The 21,512-nt window shown below is 45.3% G+C and overlaps 1 protein-coding gene across 3 annotated transcripts in view; it reads right to left on the reverse strand.

Moving 5' to 3' along the window:
- The window catches only part of LOC110520668 (hyccin 2), a 155,084-nt gene that overhangs the window by 92,820 nt on the left and 40,752 nt on the right, over positions 1-21,512 (reverse strand). For all 3 annotated transcript variants that reach the window (XM_036975376.2, XM_090230510.1, XM_090230509.1), the window contains exons 3-4: positions 3,660-3,726; positions 2,076-2,177 (exon numbers count right to left, since the gene is read on the reverse strand). In XM_036975376.2, the coding sequence (XP_036831271.1) occupies positions 2,076-2,177; positions 3,660-3,713 (156 nt within the window). In that variant the 5' untranslated portion in view covers positions 3,714-3,726. The remainder of the gene's footprint in view (positions 1-2,075; positions 2,178-3,659; positions 3,727-21,512) is intronic.

A 21,512-nucleotide genomic window follows, 5' to 3' on the forward strand; every position in this document is an offset into this window, starting at 1 on the left:
CCACTTTAACTATGCCACTTTGTTTACATACTCATCTCATATGTATATACACCGCACTCAATACCATCTACTGTATCTTGCCTATGCCGCTCTGTACCATCACTCATTCATATATCTTTATGTACATATTCTTTATCCCCTTACACTTGTGTCTATAAGGTAGTAGTTTTGGAATTGTTAGCTAGATTACTTGTTGGTTATTACTGCATTGTCGGAACTAGAAGCACAAGCATTTCGCTACACTCGCATTAACATCTGCTAACCATGTGTATGTGACAAATACAATTTGATTTGATTTGGGAAGAAGGAAGGCAGAGGTCTATGTTTCATGATTATACTAACGGTGTGATTGTGTTAACGTACAGGAACTCAAGTCCTTTTGTTCACCAGACCAAGAATACCGAATTGTCTTCGGTTATAGTCACAGGCGTGTATTCTCCCCCTTAAGCCAATACCACAACGGCACTCAAGGAACTACACTGGACTTTGTGCAAATTGGAAACCACATAACCTGAGGCCGCATTTATTGTAGCTGGGGACTTAAAGCAAATTTGAGGAAAAAGCTACCGAAGTTCTAACACATTGCCTGTAGTACTCGTGCTTTAAATACTCTGGACGGGGATGGCTACAAGGCCCTCCTAGGCCCTCCCTGCGGTAGATCAGATCACGACTCCATTCTGCATATCCCTTCCTATAAGCAAAAAATATAAAAGGAAGTACCCGTGCTAAGGGCTAATCAACGTGGTCTGACCAATTGGAATCCATGCTTCACGATTGTATTGATCACGCAGACAGGGCTATGTTCCAGGTTCCCTCAGAATAACGTCAATGTCAAATCCAACTGGATTTGCCACATGCGCCGAATACAACAAATGTAGACTTTACCATGAAATGCTTTACTGACAAGCCCTTAACCAACAGTGCAGTTCAGGAAGAAAATATTTACCAAGTAGACTAAAATAAAAAGCAATAAGAAAAAGTAACACAATAAGAAAAACGAGGCTATATACAGGGGGTACCGGTACCGAATCAGTGTGCAGGGGTACAGGCTAGCTGAGGTAATCTGTACATGTAGGTGGGGGCGAAGGAAGTGACTATGCATAGGTAACAAACAGCAAGCAGCAGCAGTGTACAAAACAAATGGGGGAGGGGGGTCAATGTAAATAGTCCGGGTGGCCATTTGATTAGGTGTTCAGGAGTCTTATGGCTTGGGGGTAAAAACTGTTGAGAAGCCTTTTTGTCATTGACTTGGCACTCCGGTACCGCTTGCCATGCAGTAGCAGAGAGAACAGTCTATGACTGGGTGACTGGAGTCCTTGCAGTCACCCAAGTTTGCCAGGAAGCTTGGCCCCAGTGATGTACTGGGCCGTACGCACTACCCTCTGTAGTGCCTTGTGGTCAAGATGCTGAGCAGTTGCCACACCAGGCAGTGATACAACCGGTCAGGATACTCTTGATGTGTAGGGCAGCAGACTTGGAGATAGGTCCCCAGATCCTCAAAATGTTCTACAGCTGCATCAACAAGAGTCTCCTGTACTCGACACGGTCCGAGTCTCCTGTACTCGACACGGTCCGAGTCGCCTGTACTCGACACGGTCCGAGTCGCCTGTACTCGACACGGTCCGAGTCGCCTGTACTCGACACGGTCCGAGTCGCCTGTACTCGACACGGTCCGAGTCGCCTGTACTCGACACGGTCCGAGTCGCCTGTACTCGAGTTAACCACCTGATGCTCCTGCATGGAGTGGTGATGGCAGGGCAGTGACAGGTACATGGTGGTTACCAGGTAACAAGGCTGGCACTGCCACACGGATGTCAATCATGTCCTGAGTCCTCCACAGACAGAGCAGACCAGCTGGTGTGGGGGAGGGGTATGCAGATTCCCAGCTCTCTGCCAGCTCCGCCCACCTCGTCACAACAGATAAGTCATTCAGCAGACACTCTTATGTCATACTATTTGATACTGGTCCTCCGTGGGAATCGACTGAGTCAGACGGGACATACAGTCGTCACGTTTCCTGTCCTGAAACGCCATGCTGCTACCTAGGTGGGGTGGAAACAGTCTATCAGTCTCACCTCACTGCTGCTGTCCTGGATGACTCTGTAGAGAGCTGGCACCAGAGACTTCTTCAGGTGAAGGCTGCCTGCATAGGTGGAGATGTGGGTTTCTGGTAGAGTCTGGAGAAATAGAAACAGACAGTTAGGGTTTCTGGTAGAGTCTGGAGAAATAGAAACAGACAGGGTATAAACATCCCTTCACAGTATAAGTGTAGTCCAGTTGTCACGAGTTACTTTTCATTCTAGCGTAATCATGCCGAAAGAGCGGCAGCCTTTAAAAAGCAACAAGTCCTTTTGAAAACGACCTACGTGTCATCAATAATAGTCAGAAAGTTATTCTAGTGTGAAATGTGAGTGTAAGTATAGCAACAGGATAATTCTGGTCATAAAGGCTGGTCTAAAACAGAGAATGGAACATCTGTGTATCACAACAGGTAAATGAAGGTTGGGTTTTGATTTGACGATGTCCATTTGCCCACTAACATGGAGTGAACAGCTGCGGTGATCGCTCTCTATCCAATATCAGACATTGAGACAGACATGCTCAGCAGCTCCAACTGTTTCCATAAGACAACACATCACACATGTTTTAACTTGAGAAATACTGCATCAAACACCTTAGATGTCAAACTCCTCAACTAAAACATCCTCAGCAAAAACATGATAATTAATGACACATTTCTTGAGTTATCTTCGATTGATTCTGTGGATTTTGAGGAAGTGAAATAGGCTTTATAATAAGGCTGTACTGCCAGACCAGTAAGGGTCAGTAGAGGGGGAGGAGGCAGCCTCCACCCTCTGTACTGCCAGACCAGTAGTTTGTGTCTGTAGTTCAGGGTCCTCAGCTTGCAGCAATAACACTACTTCCTCCCTGACGTCAATCACAGCACTGTCTGGACTCTAGAGACCCCTCCCCTCAGCCCTCACAGAGACACAGAGACAGAGTCAGAGAGTCAGAGATACAGAGAGAGTCAGAGATACAGAGAGAGAGAGACAGACAGACAAAGAGAGACAAAGAGAGAGAGAGAGACAAAGAGAGAGAGAGACAAAGAGAGAGAGAGAGACAAAGAGAGAGAGAGACAAAGAGAGAGACAAAGAGAGAGAAACAAAGACAGAAACAGAGAGACAGTGTGTGTGTGTGTGTGTGTGTGAGAGAGAGAAGGGTCTGTAACCTGATGACAAACAGCACAGGCACCAGTTGGGGAGACAGATGGACATATCAACGGGGGTATGTATTAGGGGTGGGAATTAACCTCACCATATGACATTATCACCATATTTAGGTGTCGATACGATATGTATTGTGATTCTATATGTTTGCTCACTGTATGTCTGCTGCAGAGAGATGAGATCATGACTCAAATGAGTTCAGTCAGGGAAATAAAACCGTGCTGAAAACATGTCTCACTATTTAAAAACAAGATGGAGGACAAGCTATAGGATGTTTTGGTGCAGGTAGAGCTGACCAGCCTAGCTAACACTACCTAGCAAATAGATACTTGAGTTCAAGTATGTATATAAATATTGGTCCATGTAACTGGATGGACCCCCCCCTCCCCGGTTTGTATTGGGGGAGGGGTCTGAGTCATGTCTGTGACCCACCTTGAATTCTGACAACCATTCCTCCACCACTCCTCCCTGCTCTGAGCCCAGCATCTTCCTCACACACCTAGAGGAGAGGGGAGAGAGAGACAGGAGAGGAGAGAGAAGAGAGGAGAGAGGAGAGACAGGAGAGAGACAGGAGAGGAGAGAGAGGAGAGAGACAGGAGAGGAGAGAAAGGGGAAATAGATAGGAGAGGAGAGAGAGGAGAGAGACAGAGAGACAGAGAGAGGGGGAGAGAGAGAGGAGAGAGACAGGAGAGGAGAGAAAGGGGAAATAGATAGGAGAGGAGAGAGGAGAGAGACAGGAGAGGAGAGAGACAGAGAGACAGAGAGAGGGGGGAGAGAGAGAGAGGAGAGACAGGAGAGGAGAGAGAACATGTTAACTCATTAGACCTGTTAACAGACTTGTTTTACTAACAATATCTGTGTCAATATCGCATAATCAACTTGCTTACAACCTGTTGTGGTATTCGCCTGACTGTTGTCATCAATGAGAAACTGTGTGTGCTGTCATTTGACTTCATTACTCGTTATGACATCGCCGAAGCAGACATTTTCACAGTGAAAGAGGCTTTATCTATGTTGGTTGGTGATAGGGATTAGGACACGGCCTTGCACTTTGAAAAGAGATGATATTAAGGTGAGTGAAATAAGTAAATAGTAGATAGGTGTTTGATGCTGTGAAACAGCTCTCAGATCAGCAAGTCTTGTCAACTTTGTTGGAACAGATGAGCACATCAGCAGTGGAGCTCGAATGATTGTTCTGCGTCTCATGGAAATAGCTGACTATATACAGCTAAACACTGCAACAAACTAGTTGGTTGTTTTGTCTCATTTCTACAGATGTAATTCATATGGAAATGGCCCAAGCTGCTTGCTATAGCTAGCTACTTTCTGACAGAACACAATGTGTATACACTGACAATCACAAGTCTATCTTTCTAGAGATTAATAGAGGTGTACCCCAGGGTTCCATTTTAGCTCCTGTGTTGTTCTCAATTTTTATTTAAGATTATTTATGATATGGAAATGGGGTGCAACCAGCAAAGTTACATCTATATGCAGATGATACATACAGTACATATATTAATGTGCTCCTTGTCTGGTTCAGGCTGTTGAAGAGCTCCAGACTGTGTTTCAGTCACTGCAGGCCTCCCTTTATGGTCACAAACTGGTCTTGAATGTACACAAAACTAAATTCATGACCTTTACCAGAGCTAGAACTCTGGCAGAGAAGGTTAGCATTGTCACATCTGGTGGCTCATTGAAAACGTGTCATCCTACAAATATCCAGGTATTTGGTTGGATGATAAGTTGTCCTTTAAAGTACATGTGGATAATCTTGTGAGGAAGCTCAAATTGAAATTGGGTTTTTATTTTTGTAATAAGGCTTGCTTCCTGCTCATGGCTAGAAGCTTGTTCAGGCCACTTTTCTCTCTGTAATTGATTACAGTGACTTGTTGCATATGCATGCAGCCTCCTCTGTCTGACAGAGACAGGACTCTGTTTATCATGCATCCTTGGGCTTTATTACAAATGCCAAGTCACTCACCCACCATTGCACCTTGTACCAAATGGAAGGTTGGACCTCACTTTATATATCTACAAAGCCCTTTTAGGTAAACTCCCTCTTTACCTCTGTAGGGGCGGCACACACCAACACCATTGGCACACACCACCACCACTGTTTTAGGGGCGGCAGGGTAGCCTAGTGGTTAGAGCGTTGGACTAGTAACCGGAAGGTTGCGAGTTCAAACCCCCAAGCTGACAAGGTAGAAATCTGTCGTTCTGCCCTTGAACAGGCAGTTAACCCACTGTTCCCAGGCCGTCATTGAAAATAAGAATTTGTTCTTAACTGACTTGCCTGGTTAAATAAAGGTAAAATAAAAAAAAATAAATAAAAGTAGTCTGGTCTCCTTCCCCACCAGCAGGTAAACTCCCTCTTTACCTCTGTAGTCTGGTCTCCTTCCCCACCAGCAGGTAAACTCCCTCTTTACCTCTGTAGTCTGGTCTCCTTCCCCACCAGCAGGTAAACTCCCTCTTTACCTCTGTAGTCTGGTCTCCTTCCCCACCAGCAGTTACCCGGTCTGCTAGGTGATTGCTACTTAAAGTCCCAAGGACATTCACACTGTTAGGCAAGACGGCCTTCTCTTCTTGTGCACCAGAGGTATGAAATAGTCTACAATCCATTAGTCATCTAAAATCAAATCAAAGTTTGTCACGTGCGCCGAATACAACAGGTTGGTCGGGCCAATTGAGGTAGTATGTATAGTTAAAGTGACTATGATAAACAGAGAGCAGCAGCAGAGTAAAATATGGGTTGGGGGGGGGGGGGGGACTCAATGTAAATAGTCCAGGTAACCATTTGATTACCTGTTCAGGAGTCTTATGGCTTGGGGGTAAAAACTGTTGAGAAGCCTTTTTGTCCTAGACTTGGCACTCCGGTACAGCTTGCCATGCGGTAGTAGAAAGAACAGTCTATGAGTGGGGTGGCTGGGGTCTTTGACAATGTTTAGGGCCTTCCTCTGACACCGCCTGGTATAGAGGTCCTGGATGGCAGGCAGCTTAGCCCCAGTGATGTACTGGGCTGTACGCACTACCTTCTGAAGTGCCTTGCGGTCAGAGACCGAGCAATTGACGTACCAGGCAGTGATGCAACCAGTCAGGATGCTCTCGAAGTTGCAGCTGTAGATAGAACCTTTTGAGGATCTCATGACCCATGCCAAATCTTTTTAGTTTCCTGAGGGGAAATAGGCTTTGTTGTGCCTTCTTTACGACTGCCTTGGTGTGTTTGGACCATTCTAGTTTGTTGTTGATGTGGACACCAAGGAACTTGAAGCTCACAACCTGCTCCACTACAGCCCCGTCGATGAGAATGGGGGTGTGCTCCGTCCTCCTTTTCCTGTAGTCCACAATCAACTCCTTAGTCTTGGTTACGTTGAGGGATAGGTTATTATTCTGGCACCACCCGGCCAGGTCTCTGACCTCCTCCCTATAGGCTGTCTCATCATTGTCGGTGATCACTGTTGTGTCATCAGCAAACTTAATGATGGTATTGGAGTCGTGCCTGGCCATGCAGTTGTGGGTGAACAGGGAGTACAGGAGAGGACTGAGCACGCACCCCTGGGGAGCTCCAGTGTTGAGGATCAGCGTGGCAGATGTGTTGCTACCTACCCTTACCACCTGGGGGCGGCCCGTCAGGAAGTCTAGGATCCAGTTGCAGAGGAAGGTGTTTAGTCCCAGGATCCTTAGCTTAGTGATGAGCTTTGAGGGTACTATGGTGTTGAACGCTGAGCTGTAGTCAATGAATAGCATTCTCACATAAGTGTTCCTTTTGTCCAGGTGGGAAAGGGCAGTGTAGAGTGCAATAGAGATTGCATCATCTGTGGATCTGTTCGGGCGGTATTCAAATTGGAGGCAAATCAGAGTGGGTCTAGGGTTTCTGGGATAATGGTGTTGGTGTGAGCCATTACCAACCTTTCAAAGCACTTCATGGCTACGGAGGGGGACAGTAGTCATTTGGGCAGGTTGCCTGTGTGTTCTTGGGCACAGGGACTATGGTGGTCTGCTTGAAACATGTTGGTATTGCAGACTCAATCAGGAACATGTTGAACATGTCAGTGAAGACACTTTCCAGTTGGTCAGCACATGCCCGGAGCACACGTCCTGGTAATCCGTCTGGCCCTACGGCCTTGTGAATGTTGACCTGTTTAAAGGTCTTACTCACGTCGGCTACGGAGAGCGTGATCACACAGTCGTCCAGAACAGCTGATGCTCTCATGCATGCCTCAGTGTTGCTTGCCTCGAAGCGATTTAGCTCGTCTGGTAGGCTCGTGTCACTGGGCAGCTCTCGACTGTGCTTCCCTTTGTAGTCTGTAATGGTTTGCAAGCCCTGCCACATCCGACGAGCGTCGGAGCTGGTATAGTATGATTCAATCTTAGCCCTGTATTGACGCTCTGCCTGTTTAATGGTTTGTCGCAGGGCATAGCAAGATTTCTTGTAAGCTACCAGGTTATAGTCCCACACCTTGAAAGTGGCAGCTCTAGCCTTTAGCGAATGTTGCCTGTAATCCATGGCTTCTGGTTGGGGTATGTACGTATAGTCACTGTGGGGACGACATCAACAATGCACTTATTGATAAAGCCAGTGACTGTGGTGTACTCCTCAATGCCATAGGAAGAATCCCAGGAACATGTTCCAGGCTGTGATAGCAAAACAGTCCTGCAGTTTAGCATCTGCTTCATTTGACCACTTTTTATTGACCGAGTCACTGGTGCTTCCTGCTTTAATTTTAGCTTGTAAGCAGGAATCAGGAGAACAGAGTTGTGGTTGGATTTACCAAATGGAGGGCGAGGGAGAGCTTTGTACGAGTCCCTGTGTGTGGAGTACAGGTGATCTAGAATGCTTTTCCCTCTGGTTGCACATTTAACATGTTGATAGAAATTTGGTAGAACTGATTTAAGTTTCCCTGCATTAAAGTCTCTGGCCACTAGGAGCGCTGCCTCTGGGTGAGTGGTTTCCTGTTTGCTTATTTCCTTATACAGCTGAATGAGTGCTGTCTTAGTGCCAGCACCTGTCTGTGGTGGTAAATAAACAGCCACGAAAAGTATAGCTGAGAACTCTCTAGGAAAGTAGTGTGGCCTGCAATTTATCACAATATACTCTACTTCAGGTGAGCAAAATCTAGAGACTTCCTTAGATTTCATGCACCAGCTGTTGTTTACAAAAATGCAGACCACCCCCCTCGTCTTACCGGAGTGTGCTGTTCTATCCTGCCGGTGTAACGTAGCTAGCTGAATATCCATGTCGTCATTCAGCCACGATTCCGTGAAACATAAGCAGAGGGGGAAAGGAGCATAGGAAAGGATATTACAGTTTTTGATGTCCTGTTGGTAGGATATTCGTGATCATACCTCATCTAATTTATTGTCCAATGATTACCGTCAATACTACTCGCCAACGTGCAACGGCAGCTTTCCCACTCGCCTTCCGCGTCGCTTCCTCTTGGAAATAACGGGGATGTCGGCCCTGTGGGGTGTTTGGAGAATGTCTTGTGCGTCCTCCTTGTTGTAGAAAAAATCTTTGTCTAATCCAAGGTGAGTGATTGCTGTCCTGATATCCAGAAGCTCTTTTTTTGCCGTAAAATACAGTTGCAGAAACATTATGTACAAAATAAGTTACAAATAACGCAAAAAACCAACACATTATAGCACAATTAGTTGGGCGCCCGTAAAACTGCTGCCATTTCTTATAGATATATTAGTGCCACTGAATGAATTTAAAATCTAGATGGGAGGCTCTGTTACAGAGGAGTGTAAATGCTTTTTTTAAAGGCTCGATCACGTTGTTGTATGTTTTAATTGTGTAATGGACTGATTGTTGCTGCCTTCTTGGTCAGGTCTCCCTTGAAAAAGACTCTTCTTTTTCCTTGTTAAATAAAATACAAAACAGTCTGTCAGGCAAGAGAAGGTGTGTGTAGCAGCAAATTTGTCCTGCTTTCACAAAGCGTCAACCCTTTCACTTGCTAGCCATACCATAGCAACAACCAGCTAATGAGCAACAACCAGCTAACTTGCCACTGAAATGAAGGTTAGAGTTAATGAGCTAACTAATCTGCTAAAATTGGTGAACTCTTGTCTGTCAAGCAAGAGTTGATTGGAGGAGACTGTGTATGGAGGTGGGGGGGCTCAGCAGCAAAAGGTAGGGAAGAAGAGGAGTTTGAGATAACAGGAGGGATAGAGATGGGGGAGGAGTGGAGCAAGAGAGAGTGGAGAGGAAGAGGAGAGTGAAGAGGGAAAGTAGAGGGAGAGAAGGAGGGAGTTGAAACAGAGGGAGAGAAAGAGGGAGTTGAAACAGAGGGAGAGAAAGAGGGAGTTGAAACAGAGGGAGAGAAAGAGGGAGTTGAAACAGAGGGAGAGAAAGAGGGAGGGAGGGGGAAGAACACACCTGAGAGGCAAGTATTCAGTTCCATGTAGTGTGTCTGCCCCAAGTCCCACCATTCACCCTTGTAACACACAGCCTGGTTCTGAAGTGACAGTGGCAGGGGTTTTGGAGTTGTTTTTAAAAGTGGTAGGACCTTAAATCTATTCAAGAGCTTGTAACGCGTTAGAAAAAGAAAATGTGCGGGGTTGACCATCTTGACCACTTAGTACAGACCAGGCCCGACAGACCAGGCCCTTGTGCATTAACTTTGTGACATGGCTACAGTGACAGGAAGAGAGGAGCCAAGAATATGGCACCAGGGTGTGAGGACCGAGCTGGAACTCATTTGAAAGCAGGTGAAGTTTGAAGGGTGCAAGAGTGGGTGTGTGGTGTGCATCCGGAGTGGACGCAGGGCAAAGAGTGGGAGAAGCCTCCTTTGGATGCTCTAGGTGTTCTGTGCTTCGCAGGATGAGGCCATGCTTCCAGAAGTTCTTTTTTTTCCCCAGCCCCCTCCTGTACTCCCTGTTCACCCATGACTGCGTGGCGACGCACACATCCAACTCAATCATCAAGTTGTCAGACGACAACAGCTGTAGGCCTGATTACCAACAATGACAACACAGCCTACAGGGAGGAGGTGAGGGCCCTGGGAGTGGGGTGCCAGGAAAACAACATCTCACTCAACGTCAACAAAACTACAGGAGCTGATCGTGGAATTCGGAAACAGCAGGGGGAGCACTCTCCTATTCACAGACGGGACCGCAGGTGGAGAAGGTGGAAAGCTTCAAGTTCTCAGCCTACACGTCACTGACAATCTGAAATGGTCCACCCACACAGACAGTGTGGTGAAGGTGGCGCAACAGCGCCTCTTAAACCTCGGGAGGCTGAAATTTTTTGGGCTTCGCACCTAAAACCCTCACTAACTTCTACAGATGCACAATTGAGAGCATCCTGTCGTGCTGTATCACTGCCTGGTACGGCAACTGCACCGCCCACAACCGCAGGGCTCTCCAGAGGGTGGTGCAGTCTGCCCAGCGCATCACCGGGGGCAAACAACCTGCCCTCTATGACACCTACAGCACCCGATGTTGCAGGAAGGCCAAAAATACCATCAAGGACATAAAACACCTTGTGGTTGTGTCTGGTCTGGACTAAATCTTATTGAGAGGTTATCTACATGTTGTGTCTGGTCTGGACTAAATCTTATTGAGAGGTTATCTACATTTTGCAATAGTCTCTGATTAGATGTTTGCATTTTTACAGAAGGAATCGTTGTCATTCCAATAGCCTTTGTGAATAATTGTCCTCTGGACATATTTTGGAGAATTGCTTTATTTATATGTAAATTATATTTTTAAGTATATTATACTTGGTACATTTTGTGTGAGTAATTTGTTCAAATTTACTACAATTTAAATACTCATGTTGCTGTATTGAGTGTTAGTGAGTGTCTTTACACACAAAGACAAAATGAGTGTTATTCATATTTACATGAATGTGGTGTCATATTAAGGAAGAGCTTGTGCTCTTTAAAACTAAGTTAAATTGTCATTGTTCTTTGTTTTGAGCTATGTCTGTTTGAAATGGGAGAAAATTAGCTTCATCTTGAAAATTATCAGTAATCTACAACAGCATTGTAGAATTCTATTGGGCCTAAAGGTTTAAAGAATGCAGCACAGCAACATGACAGTTTCTCCATGATGCTCTGTCCTGATGTAAAGACTATCAACTGTGTCTGGGTAGTATTAGCAGGTTCAAGGTGAGGTTTATTCAAGGTGATGGCTAACAAATCATTACACAATAACTGACAGTCAGATGCCCGTGAGAAGACGGGAGATTCGCCACCTCTCCTCTACTCACACAAGGCTGGTGTATTACATAAGCAGGCCCTCACCTGTCACAATGAATCTAGCAATATGAATCCACTGTACACCAACTGTTAAAGCCTGCTGCCCTTGAACAGAGACAGTAGCGTGCCTGACCAAATAACTGAACATTCCAGAAGTTTGGGTTTATCATTACGATGATAACATGTTTTTGATAGATATTTATTTTATCATTTTGTATCCTTGGAATGTTCTAACATTTACTAAAATGTTGTGAAAAACATCTACCAACCACCCCAAAACATTAACCACCCCCCATAATATTTCCCCAAACATCTAACCACCCACCAGAACATTTCCCCAAACATCTAACCACCCCCCAGAACATCTAACCACCCACCAGAACATTTCCCCAAACATCTAACAACCCCACCAGAACATTTCCCCAAACATCTAACAACCCCACCAGAACATTTCCCAAACATCTAACCACCCCCCAAAAACATCTAACCACCCCCCAGAACATCTAACCACCCCCCAAAAACATCTAACCACCCCCAGAACATTTCCCAACAGCTAACCACCCCCAAACACATCTAACCACCCCACAAAAACATCTAACCACCCCCCAAAAACATCTAACCACCCCCCAAAAACATCTAACCACCCCCCAGAACATCTAACCGCCCCCCAGAACATCTAACCGCCCCCAGAACATTTCCCAAAACATCTAACCACCCCCCCAGAACATTTCCCCAAACATCTAACCACCCCCCAGAACATTTCCCAGAACATCTAACTACCCCCCAGAACATCTAACCACCCCCCAAAAACATCTAACCACCCCCAGAACATTTCCCAAAACATCTAACCACCCCCAAAAACATCTAACCATCTAACCACCCCCTAAAAACATCTAACCACCCAAAAACATCTAACCACCCCCCAAAAACATCTAACCACCCACCAAAAACATCTAACCACCCCTAGAACATTTCCCAAAACATCTAACCACCCCCCAGAACATTTCCCAGAACATCTAACTACCCCCCAGAACATCTAACCACCCCCCCAGAGCATCTAACCACCACCCAGAGCATCTAACCTCCACCCAGAGCATCTAACCACCACCCAGAACATTTCCCAAAACATCTAACCACCCCCAAAAACATCTAACCACCACCCAGAACATTTCCCAAAACTTCATTAGATTTCCAGGTAATGTATAAATAAATATAAATGCAACATGTAAATTGCTGGTCCCATGTTTCATGAGCTGAAATATCACAGAACTGTTCCATAGAGCCACAAATTTGTTTACATCCCTGTCAGTCAGCATTTATCCTTTGTCAAGATAATACATTCACCTGACAGGTGTGGCATATCAAGCTGCTGATTAAACAGCATCATTACACAGGTGCACTTTGTGCTGGGGACAAAAGGCCACTCTAAAACATGCATTTTTGTCATGCCACAGATGTCTCAAGTTGTACATCAGTACATCACTGGGGCCAAGCTTCCTGCCATCCAGGACCTCTACACCAGGCGGTGTCAGAGGAAGGCCCTAAAAATTGTCAAAGACCCCAGCCACCCTAGTCATAGACTGTTCACTCTACCACATGGCAAGTGGTACCGGAGTGCCAAGTCTAGAACAAAAAAAGGCTTCTCAACAGTTTTTACCCCCAAGCCATAAGACTCCTGAACAGGTAACCAAATGGTTACCCGGAAAATTTGCATTGTGTGCCCCCCCCACCCCTCTTTTACGCTGCTGCTACTCTCTGTTTATCATATATGTATAGTCACTTTAACTATACATTCATGTACATACTACCTCAATTGGCCCGACCAACCAGTGCTCCCGCACATTGGTTAACTGGGCTATCTGCATTGTGTCCCACCCACCAACCCCTCTTTACGCTACAGCTACTCTCCGTTTATCATATATGCATAGTCACATGTACATACTACCTCAATAAGCCTTACTAACCAGTGTCTGTGTCCTCTACTTTTACAGCCTCGCCACTGTATATAGCCTGTCTTTTTACTGTTGTTTTATTTCTTTACCTACCTATTGTTCACCTAATACCTTTTTTGCACTATTGGTTAGAGCCTGTAAGTAAGCATTTCACTGCAAGGTCTACACCTGTTGTATTCGGCGCGCGTGACAAATAAACTTTGATTTGATTTGTAACTCCGCAAAATAGTAGAAATTATTTCATGTTGCATTTGTATTTTTGATCAGAATAATAAACAATGTACCAGTAATGCTTTCCCAGCAAACCAAAATTGGCTGTGCTCAAGATCCCAGAACATTGAAGTTGCTGCAAATATTCTCACAAGACAAAAACTGTCCAGTCATGCGGAGGATTATCGATGGGTTAGCAGACAACGTGATTATAGTTAGCAGACAACAACGTGATTATAGTTAGCTGACAACATGATTATAGTTAGCTGACAACATGATTATAGTTAGCTGACGTCACCAAAACAATGTGCTTCCATTGGGCAGAGGTCAGAGCCAGCCGTATCGATGGTTCCCCTAGTGGGGTGATGAGAGTAGCATAAAACAATGGTTTGAGCAGAGTAACAGGATGGGACTACTTGAAGATACTTTACATAGGACAGCTAATCAGCCATATCAGTGATTGTCCGGGAGGTGACTGACTATCTTCCCCACCTCGTGTTGAGATTCAAACCATTTTAAACATGCAGCTGCTGTTTCACGCTTTTCTGGTTTCTGGTTTCTGTGTTTTTTTCAAAACCTTTTGGACACCACAGGCAGTTCTGGAATGCTGACACTGTCTGACCTCACTTCGGGGCGGTGACTACTCACGGTGCAAAGTTATGGAAAACACTGTCTGACCTCACTTCGGGGCGGTGACTACTCATGGTGCAAAGTTATGGAAAACAATTCTCATAGCTTCTCACATCACATCCCTCTGGAAACAAAAACATTCATATTTTTCATATTACATGCACAACGCATAGTACGGAAACGTCATATGACCCGATTCAGTAAACTAAGAGTATGTCACAAGTCACGACTTCACAGGAGAGCGGTTTCAAAGTAAAAAATGTGTTTTGGCAGAAATACCTTCTTGAACACGTGAATTTTCATGTGCCTTAATATCAAACTAGTATGCCATCTGTAAATACGAATACATTTTAACTACGAGCCCAGTTGGTTTAGCCACAGAAAAAGTGAGCAACCTTCACGCTAGCCATGATTGGCTGAGATAAGTGGGCTGGACATGCCGAGAGATGAGTTTGGATTGGTCAGCCATGCAGCGCGCATCTGTCTATTGGAGCTGGTCAGTATGTTTAGGTAATTGTGTTGAACACAGCTTTTTTTCTATTCATGTATCGCGTAGTAAAACTGTATAAACTTAATGTCAAGTTAAAGTGTACTGTTAGCTAGCTTACGTTAGCTGGCTGGGTCACTAGCTAACATTATGTGTATGATCTTATTCTTCATATATCAGACATATTTGCTTGACTAGGTATTAGCCATATAACTGGTTGGTTAGCTACCTGCAGACTCATGCAGGGTAGTAACATCATGAGCTGTGACTACGGTCCATTGTTTAGCTAGCTAGCCACATGTCTTAACAAAAAGACTCCACCATGCAAGTATCCATATCAATAGAATGTCACTGCAACCATTGATAGACATACTAGCTGGTAAATTCGCTCTGGCTATCTACTCCGATTTCAGAGCATGGGTAAGATAGTCTAGCTAGCTGCATTTTCAGATATTACGCGTTTCTAATTTTGACAAAGCATTTATTTTCCAAGTTAAAGTGTACTGTTAGCTAGCTAGCTAACATTAGCTGGCTGGCTCAATAATGTTACGTCATGCTTTGGGATTCATTGTTTACCGAGGTAGCTAAATAGCTATCTACATTTCACTTCTTGTGACTCCCAAACCCGCATGCGGGAGCGTAATCATCGCCTGAAACTAAATTAGCATAACGCAACGGACATAAATATCCCTATTCATGAAAATCACAAATGAAATATATTGAGACACAGCTTAGCCTTTTGTTAAATCACCCTGTCATCTCAGATTTTCAAAATATGCTTTACAGCCAAAGCTAGACAAGCATTTGTGTAAGTTTATCGATAGCCTAGCATAGGATTTTGTCCAGCTAGCAGCAGGTAACTTGGTCACGGAAATCAGAAAATAAATCAAATTAAATCGTTTACCTTTGATGAGCTTCGGATGTTTTCCCTCATGAGACTCCCAGGTAGATAGCCAAAGTAAATTTTTCCCCAAAATATTATTTTTGTAGGCGAAATAGCTCCGTTTGTTCTTCACGTTTGACTGAGAAATCGCCCGGAAATTGCAGTCACGAAAACGGCGAAAAATATTCCAAATTAGCTCCATAATATCGACAGAAACATGGCAAACGTTGTTTATAATCAATCCTCAAGGTGTTTTTCTAATATTGATTCGATAATATATCTGTCGGGACAATTCGTTTTTCAGTAGGACCGATTGGAGTAATGGCTACCTCTGTATTAGAGTCACCCTGGGAGCCATCATGTGACCACTTACGCAATGTAGCCGCCTACGGCTATTCTTCAACATAAATGCGTAAAACTACGTCACAATGCTGTAGACACCTTGGGGAATACGTAGAAAGCGTAAGCTCGTTGATAGGACATTCACAGCTCAATAGGGACTCATTGGAACGCAGCACTTTCAAAATATGGGGCACTTCCGGATTGGATTTTTCTCAGGCTTTCGCCTGCAACATCAGTTCTGTTATACTCACAGACAATATCTTTACAGTTTTGGAAACGTTAGAGTGTTTTCTATCCAAAGCTTTCAATTATATGCATATTCTAGCATCTTGTCCTGACAAAATATCCCGTTTAAAACGGGAACGTTTTTCTTTCCAAAAATGAAAATACTGCCCCTAGAGTCGCAACAGGTTAACAAATTTCTTAACAAAAAGACTTGTCTTATTGTGCCAGAGCGCAGAATAACTTATTCATATTTGAACGCTCAACAGCCGCTGAATATGTCCCTGTCAGTAAACGTCGGCAACCAAGCTTAATTCAATTGTTGCCAGCAGCACTGTTAGTCACCAACGCTTTGGATAACATGAAAACAGCCTAAGCAGCTCTACTAGGGGGAGTAAAATGGTTAGAGTGGGGTGTTCTCTCATTTGTCTGGAAGTAGCTAGCCAATGTTGGCCAGTTAGCTTGGGTGCTTGACTGTCGTTGTGAGGTCAGAGCTTTTGGATCAACCCTACTTATTGAACACGAATGCGAAACACTCTGCATTTACAAACAGACAATCTGACAGCACAGTTGCAGTCACCAACACTCTGGATAACATAACACCCTAACCAGCTCTGCTAGGGCGAGTAATGTTCAGTGAGCTGTTCTCGCTCTCTTAGATGTCTGGAAGTAGCAGGCAAGTTAGTACAGAACGCTTAGATCAACCTTTAAAGAGATGGGTGGGGCTAAGGCTTAAGAGGGTGTGAACAATGTTGAATGGGTGTAGACAAAGGGCTCTCCAATAGTAGTGCCAAAACATTGAAAGACCGTTCTCAGTTTACAAGTTGATCAACTTTCAAAGCAGAATTGCTTTCTCATTGTTTCCTGCAGTGTATGTTATACCATTTTGTAGCACTGAGTCTCTACTTTTATCCAATGTAAAAGGCAGAAATTCAAATGTTGCTACATAAGACCGAATCCAGGTGGTGAGTCACATGTAGTGAGTATACTTTTCCAAGTTACAGTATTTCCTTTATAACATTTTTAATGACATCACAAAATAACCAACAAAAATATGTGTTCTATAGATCGCCTCTGATCATTCCCCACGTTCTGTTAGAAATATAGTTCCACTAGTTGCTTTTGAAGATGTTTTAGCGGGAAAAAGGTTTGTTGTGACAAAGCACATTCCTTTGGTGAATCTGGAGAGCACGGGCGTGAGTTGTTAAGTCATTCATTGCAAACCTGATCTGACCTATTTGGACTCTCGAGGATAATCATAAAAGGTACATTACAAGAGATAGGTTCCCAAAACACAAAATATGCTCAGTTGTGATGTCATACAGGGTTAAGTTAGGACATTCCCTTAATGTTGTAAGAATGTTGACAGAACAGCTGGTCTAAGTTCTTTAAAAGGTTCCAAGAACATTTAATTAAAGCTGAATTATGGAGAAACCGCACCGCCATGTCTTGGTTGCTAAAATTCAAATAGTTTGTGACAAAACAAGCACGTATAGTCTAGAGCAGTGGTCACCAACAGGTTGATTGGTCGATCTTCAAGGCATTTCTAGTCGATCACCAAACAGTTCCATAGAAAAGCCAGAGAACTGCTGGCGCTCATTAAAACATTTTTTTTTTTAAATAGTCAATAATACAATAGAGAAAGTCTATATACAGTGTGTGCAAATGAGGTAGTATAAGGGGGGATAGGCAATAAATAGGCCTTAGTGGCGAAATTATTACAGTATGGCAAATTAAACACTGGGGTGATAGATGTGCAGAAGATGAAACTGGGGTGCAAAGGAGCAAAATAAATAACATGGTGATGAGGTAGTTGGATTAGCTATTACAGATGAGCTATGTACAGGTGCAGTGATCTGTGAGCTTCTCTGACAGCTGGTGCTTAAAGCTAGTGAGGGAGATATGAGTCTCCAGCTTCAGAGATTGTTGCAGTTCGTTCCAGTCATCGGCAGCAGAGAACTGAAAGGAAAGGCGGCCGAAGAAGGAATTGGTTTAGGGGGTGACTAGAGAGATAAACCTGCAGGAGCGCGTGCTGCAGGTGGGTGCTGCTACGGTGACCAGTGAGCTGAGATAAGGCGGGGCTTTACCTAGCAACGACTTATAGATGACCTGGAGCCAGTGGGTTTGGCGACGAGTATGAAGCGAGGGCCAGCCAACGAGAGGATACAGGTCGCAGTGGTGGGTAGTATATGGGGCTTAGGTGACAAAACGGATGGCACTGTGATAGACTGCATCCAATTTGCTGAGTAGAGTTTTGGAGGCTATTTTGTAAATGAAATCGCCGAAGGACCGGTAGGATAGTCAGTTTTACAAGGGTGTGTTTGGCAGCATGAGTGAAGGATGCTTTGTTGCGAAATAGGAAGCCGATTCTAGATTTAATTTTGGATTGGAGATGCTTAATGTGAGTCTGGAAGGAAAGTTTAGAATCTAACCAGACACCTAGGTATTTGTAGTTCCACGTATTCTAAGTTAGAACCGTCCAGAGTAGTGATGCTGGACAGGGGGGTTAGGTGTGGGTAGCGATCGGTTGAAGAGCATGCATTTAGTTTTACTTGCATTTAAGAGCAGTTGGAGGCAAGGAAAGGAGAGTTGTATGGCATTGAAGCTCATCTGGAGGTCAGTTAACACAGTGTCCAAAGAAGGGCCAGAAGTATCCAGAATGGTTCTCTGATCCACCTCTGCGTAGATCATTGATGTATACAGAGAAGAGAGTCGGCCTGAGGATTGAACCCTGTGGCACCCCCATAGAGACTGCCAGAGGTTCGGACAACAGGCCCTCCGATTTGACACACTGAACTCTGTCTGAGAAGTAGTTGGTGAACCAGGCGAGGCAGTCATTTGAGAAACCAAGGCTGTGATTGACAGAGTCGAAAGCCTTGGCCAGGTCGATGAATACAGCTGCACAGTATTGTCTTTTATCGATGGCAGCTGTGACAGAGTTTAGTACCTTGAGCGTGACTGAGGTGCACCCATGACCAGCTCTGAAACCAGGTAGGAAGGTACGGTGGAATTTGAAACGGTCGGTAATCTGTTTGTGAACTTGGCTTTCAAAGACCTTAGAAAGGCAGGGTAGGATAGATATAGGTCTGTAACAGTTTGGGTCTAGTGTTTCCCCCTTTGAAGAGGGGGATGACCACGGCAGCTTCCAATCTTTGGGGATCTCAGACGATACAAAAGAGGTAGAACAAGCTAGTAATTGGGGTTGCAACAATTTCGGCGGGTAATTTTAGGAAGAGAGGGTCCAGAATTTGCAGTTCTTTCAGAACATCAGCTATCTGGATTTGGGTAAAGGATAAATGGGGGAGGCTTGGGCAAGTTGCAGTGAGGGGTGTTGACCGGGGTAGGGGCAGCCAGGTGGAAAGCATGGCCAGCCGTAGAAAAATTCTCAATTATCGCAAATGTATCTGTGGTGACAGTGTTTCCTAGCCTCAGTGCAGTGGGCAGCTGGGAGGAGGTGCTCTTATTCTCCATGGACTTTACAGTGTCCCAGAAGTTTTTGCAATTAGTGCTACAGGATGAACATTTCTGTTTGAAAAAGCTAGCCTTAGCTTTCCTAACTGCCTGTGTATATTGGTTCCTAACTTCTCTTTTTAAGCAGTGTTCTGTCTCTTTCACACATTTCCTCTCTTTCTCGTGTCAAACACCCAGACAGCAGGAACTCTCCACAGTAATATGTTACTATGGCAACTACAGTCTGTCAGGAGTGACACTTGGCCCCTGATGGCATCAAACTGGACCATATTGTGAAATTAAATAGATGTTTTAATTTTTATTTTACCTTTATTTAACTAGGCAAGTCAGTGGGTTAACTGCCTTGCTCAGGGGCAGAACGACAGCCCTTGTCAGCTCGGGGATTCGATCTTGCAACCTTTCGGTTACTAGTCCAATGCTCTAATGAACATATATCATAGCACTAGGCTATATATCAGTCAGTAGAATGTTAGTTCATTTCATAAACCCTGCATCTAAAGCTGTTGCAGGGATAGCTAACTCCGCCCATTCAGCAAGGCCCTACGATGACATTACGTAACTCCACCCATTCAGGGCCCTACGGTGACATTACGCAACTCCCCCCATTCAGGGCCCTACGGTGACATTACGTAACTCTGCCCATTCAGGGCCCTACGGTGACATTACGTAACTCTGCCCCATTCAGGGCCCTACAGTGACATTACGTAACTCTGCCCATTCAGGGCCCTACGGGGACATTACGTAACTCTGCCCATTCAGGGCCCTACGGTGACAATATGTAACTCTGCCCATTCAGGGCCCTACGGTGACATTACGTAACCCCCCCCCCCCCATTCAGGGCCCTACGGTGACATTACGTAACTCGCCCCCCCATTCAGGGCCCTACAGTGACATTACGTAACTCCCCCCCATTCAGCAGGGCCCTACGGTGACATTACGTAACTCCCACCCATTCAGGGCCCTACGGTGACATTACGCAACTCCCCCCCCATTCAGGGCCCTACGGTGACATTACGTAACTCTGCCCATTCAGGGCCCTACGGTGACATTACGTAACTCTGCCCATTCAGGGCCCTACGGTGACATTACGTAACTCTGCCCATTCAGGGCCCTACGGTGACATTACGCAACCCCCCCCCCCCCATTCAGGGCCCTACGGTGACATTACGTAACTCTGCCCATTCAGGGCCCTACGGGGACAATACGTAACTCTGCCCATTCAGGGCCCTACGGTGACATTACGTAACTCTGCCCATTCAGGGCCCTACGGTGACATTACGCAACTCCACCCCCCCCATTCAGGGCCCTAAGGTGACATTACGTAACTCCCCCCCCATTCAGGGCCCTACGGTGACATTACGTAACTCCCCCCCCATTCAGGGCCCTACGGTGACATTACGTAAATCCCCCCCCATTCAGGGCCCTAAGGTGACATTACGTAACTCCCCCCCCCATTCAGGGCCCTAAGGTGACATTACGTAACTCCCCCCCCATTCAGGGCCATACGGTGACATTACGTAACTCCCGCCCATTCAGGGCACTACGGTGACATTACGTAACTCCCACCCATTCAGGGCCCTACGGTGACATTACGCAACTCTGCCCCATTCAGGGCCCTACGGTGACATTACGTAACTCTGCCCCATTCAGGGCCCTACGGTGACATTACGTAACTCTGCCCCATTCAGGGCCCTACGGTGACATTACGCAACCCCCCCCCCCCCCCCCATTCAGGGCCCTACGGTGACATTACGTAACTCTGCCCATTCAGGGCCCTACGGGGACAATACGTAACTCTGCCCATTCAGGGCCCTACGGTGACATTACGTAACTCTGCCCATTCAGGGCCCTACGGTGACATTACGTAACTCTGCCCATTCAGGG

Source organism: Oncorhynchus mykiss, chromosome 3 (assembly GCF_057628025.1).
Source record: "Oncorhynchus mykiss isolate SJ-2025 chromosome 3, ASM5762802v1, whole genome shotgun sequence".
NCBI lineage: Eukaryota > Metazoa > Chordata > Actinopteri > Salmoniformes > Salmonidae > Oncorhynchus > Oncorhynchus mykiss.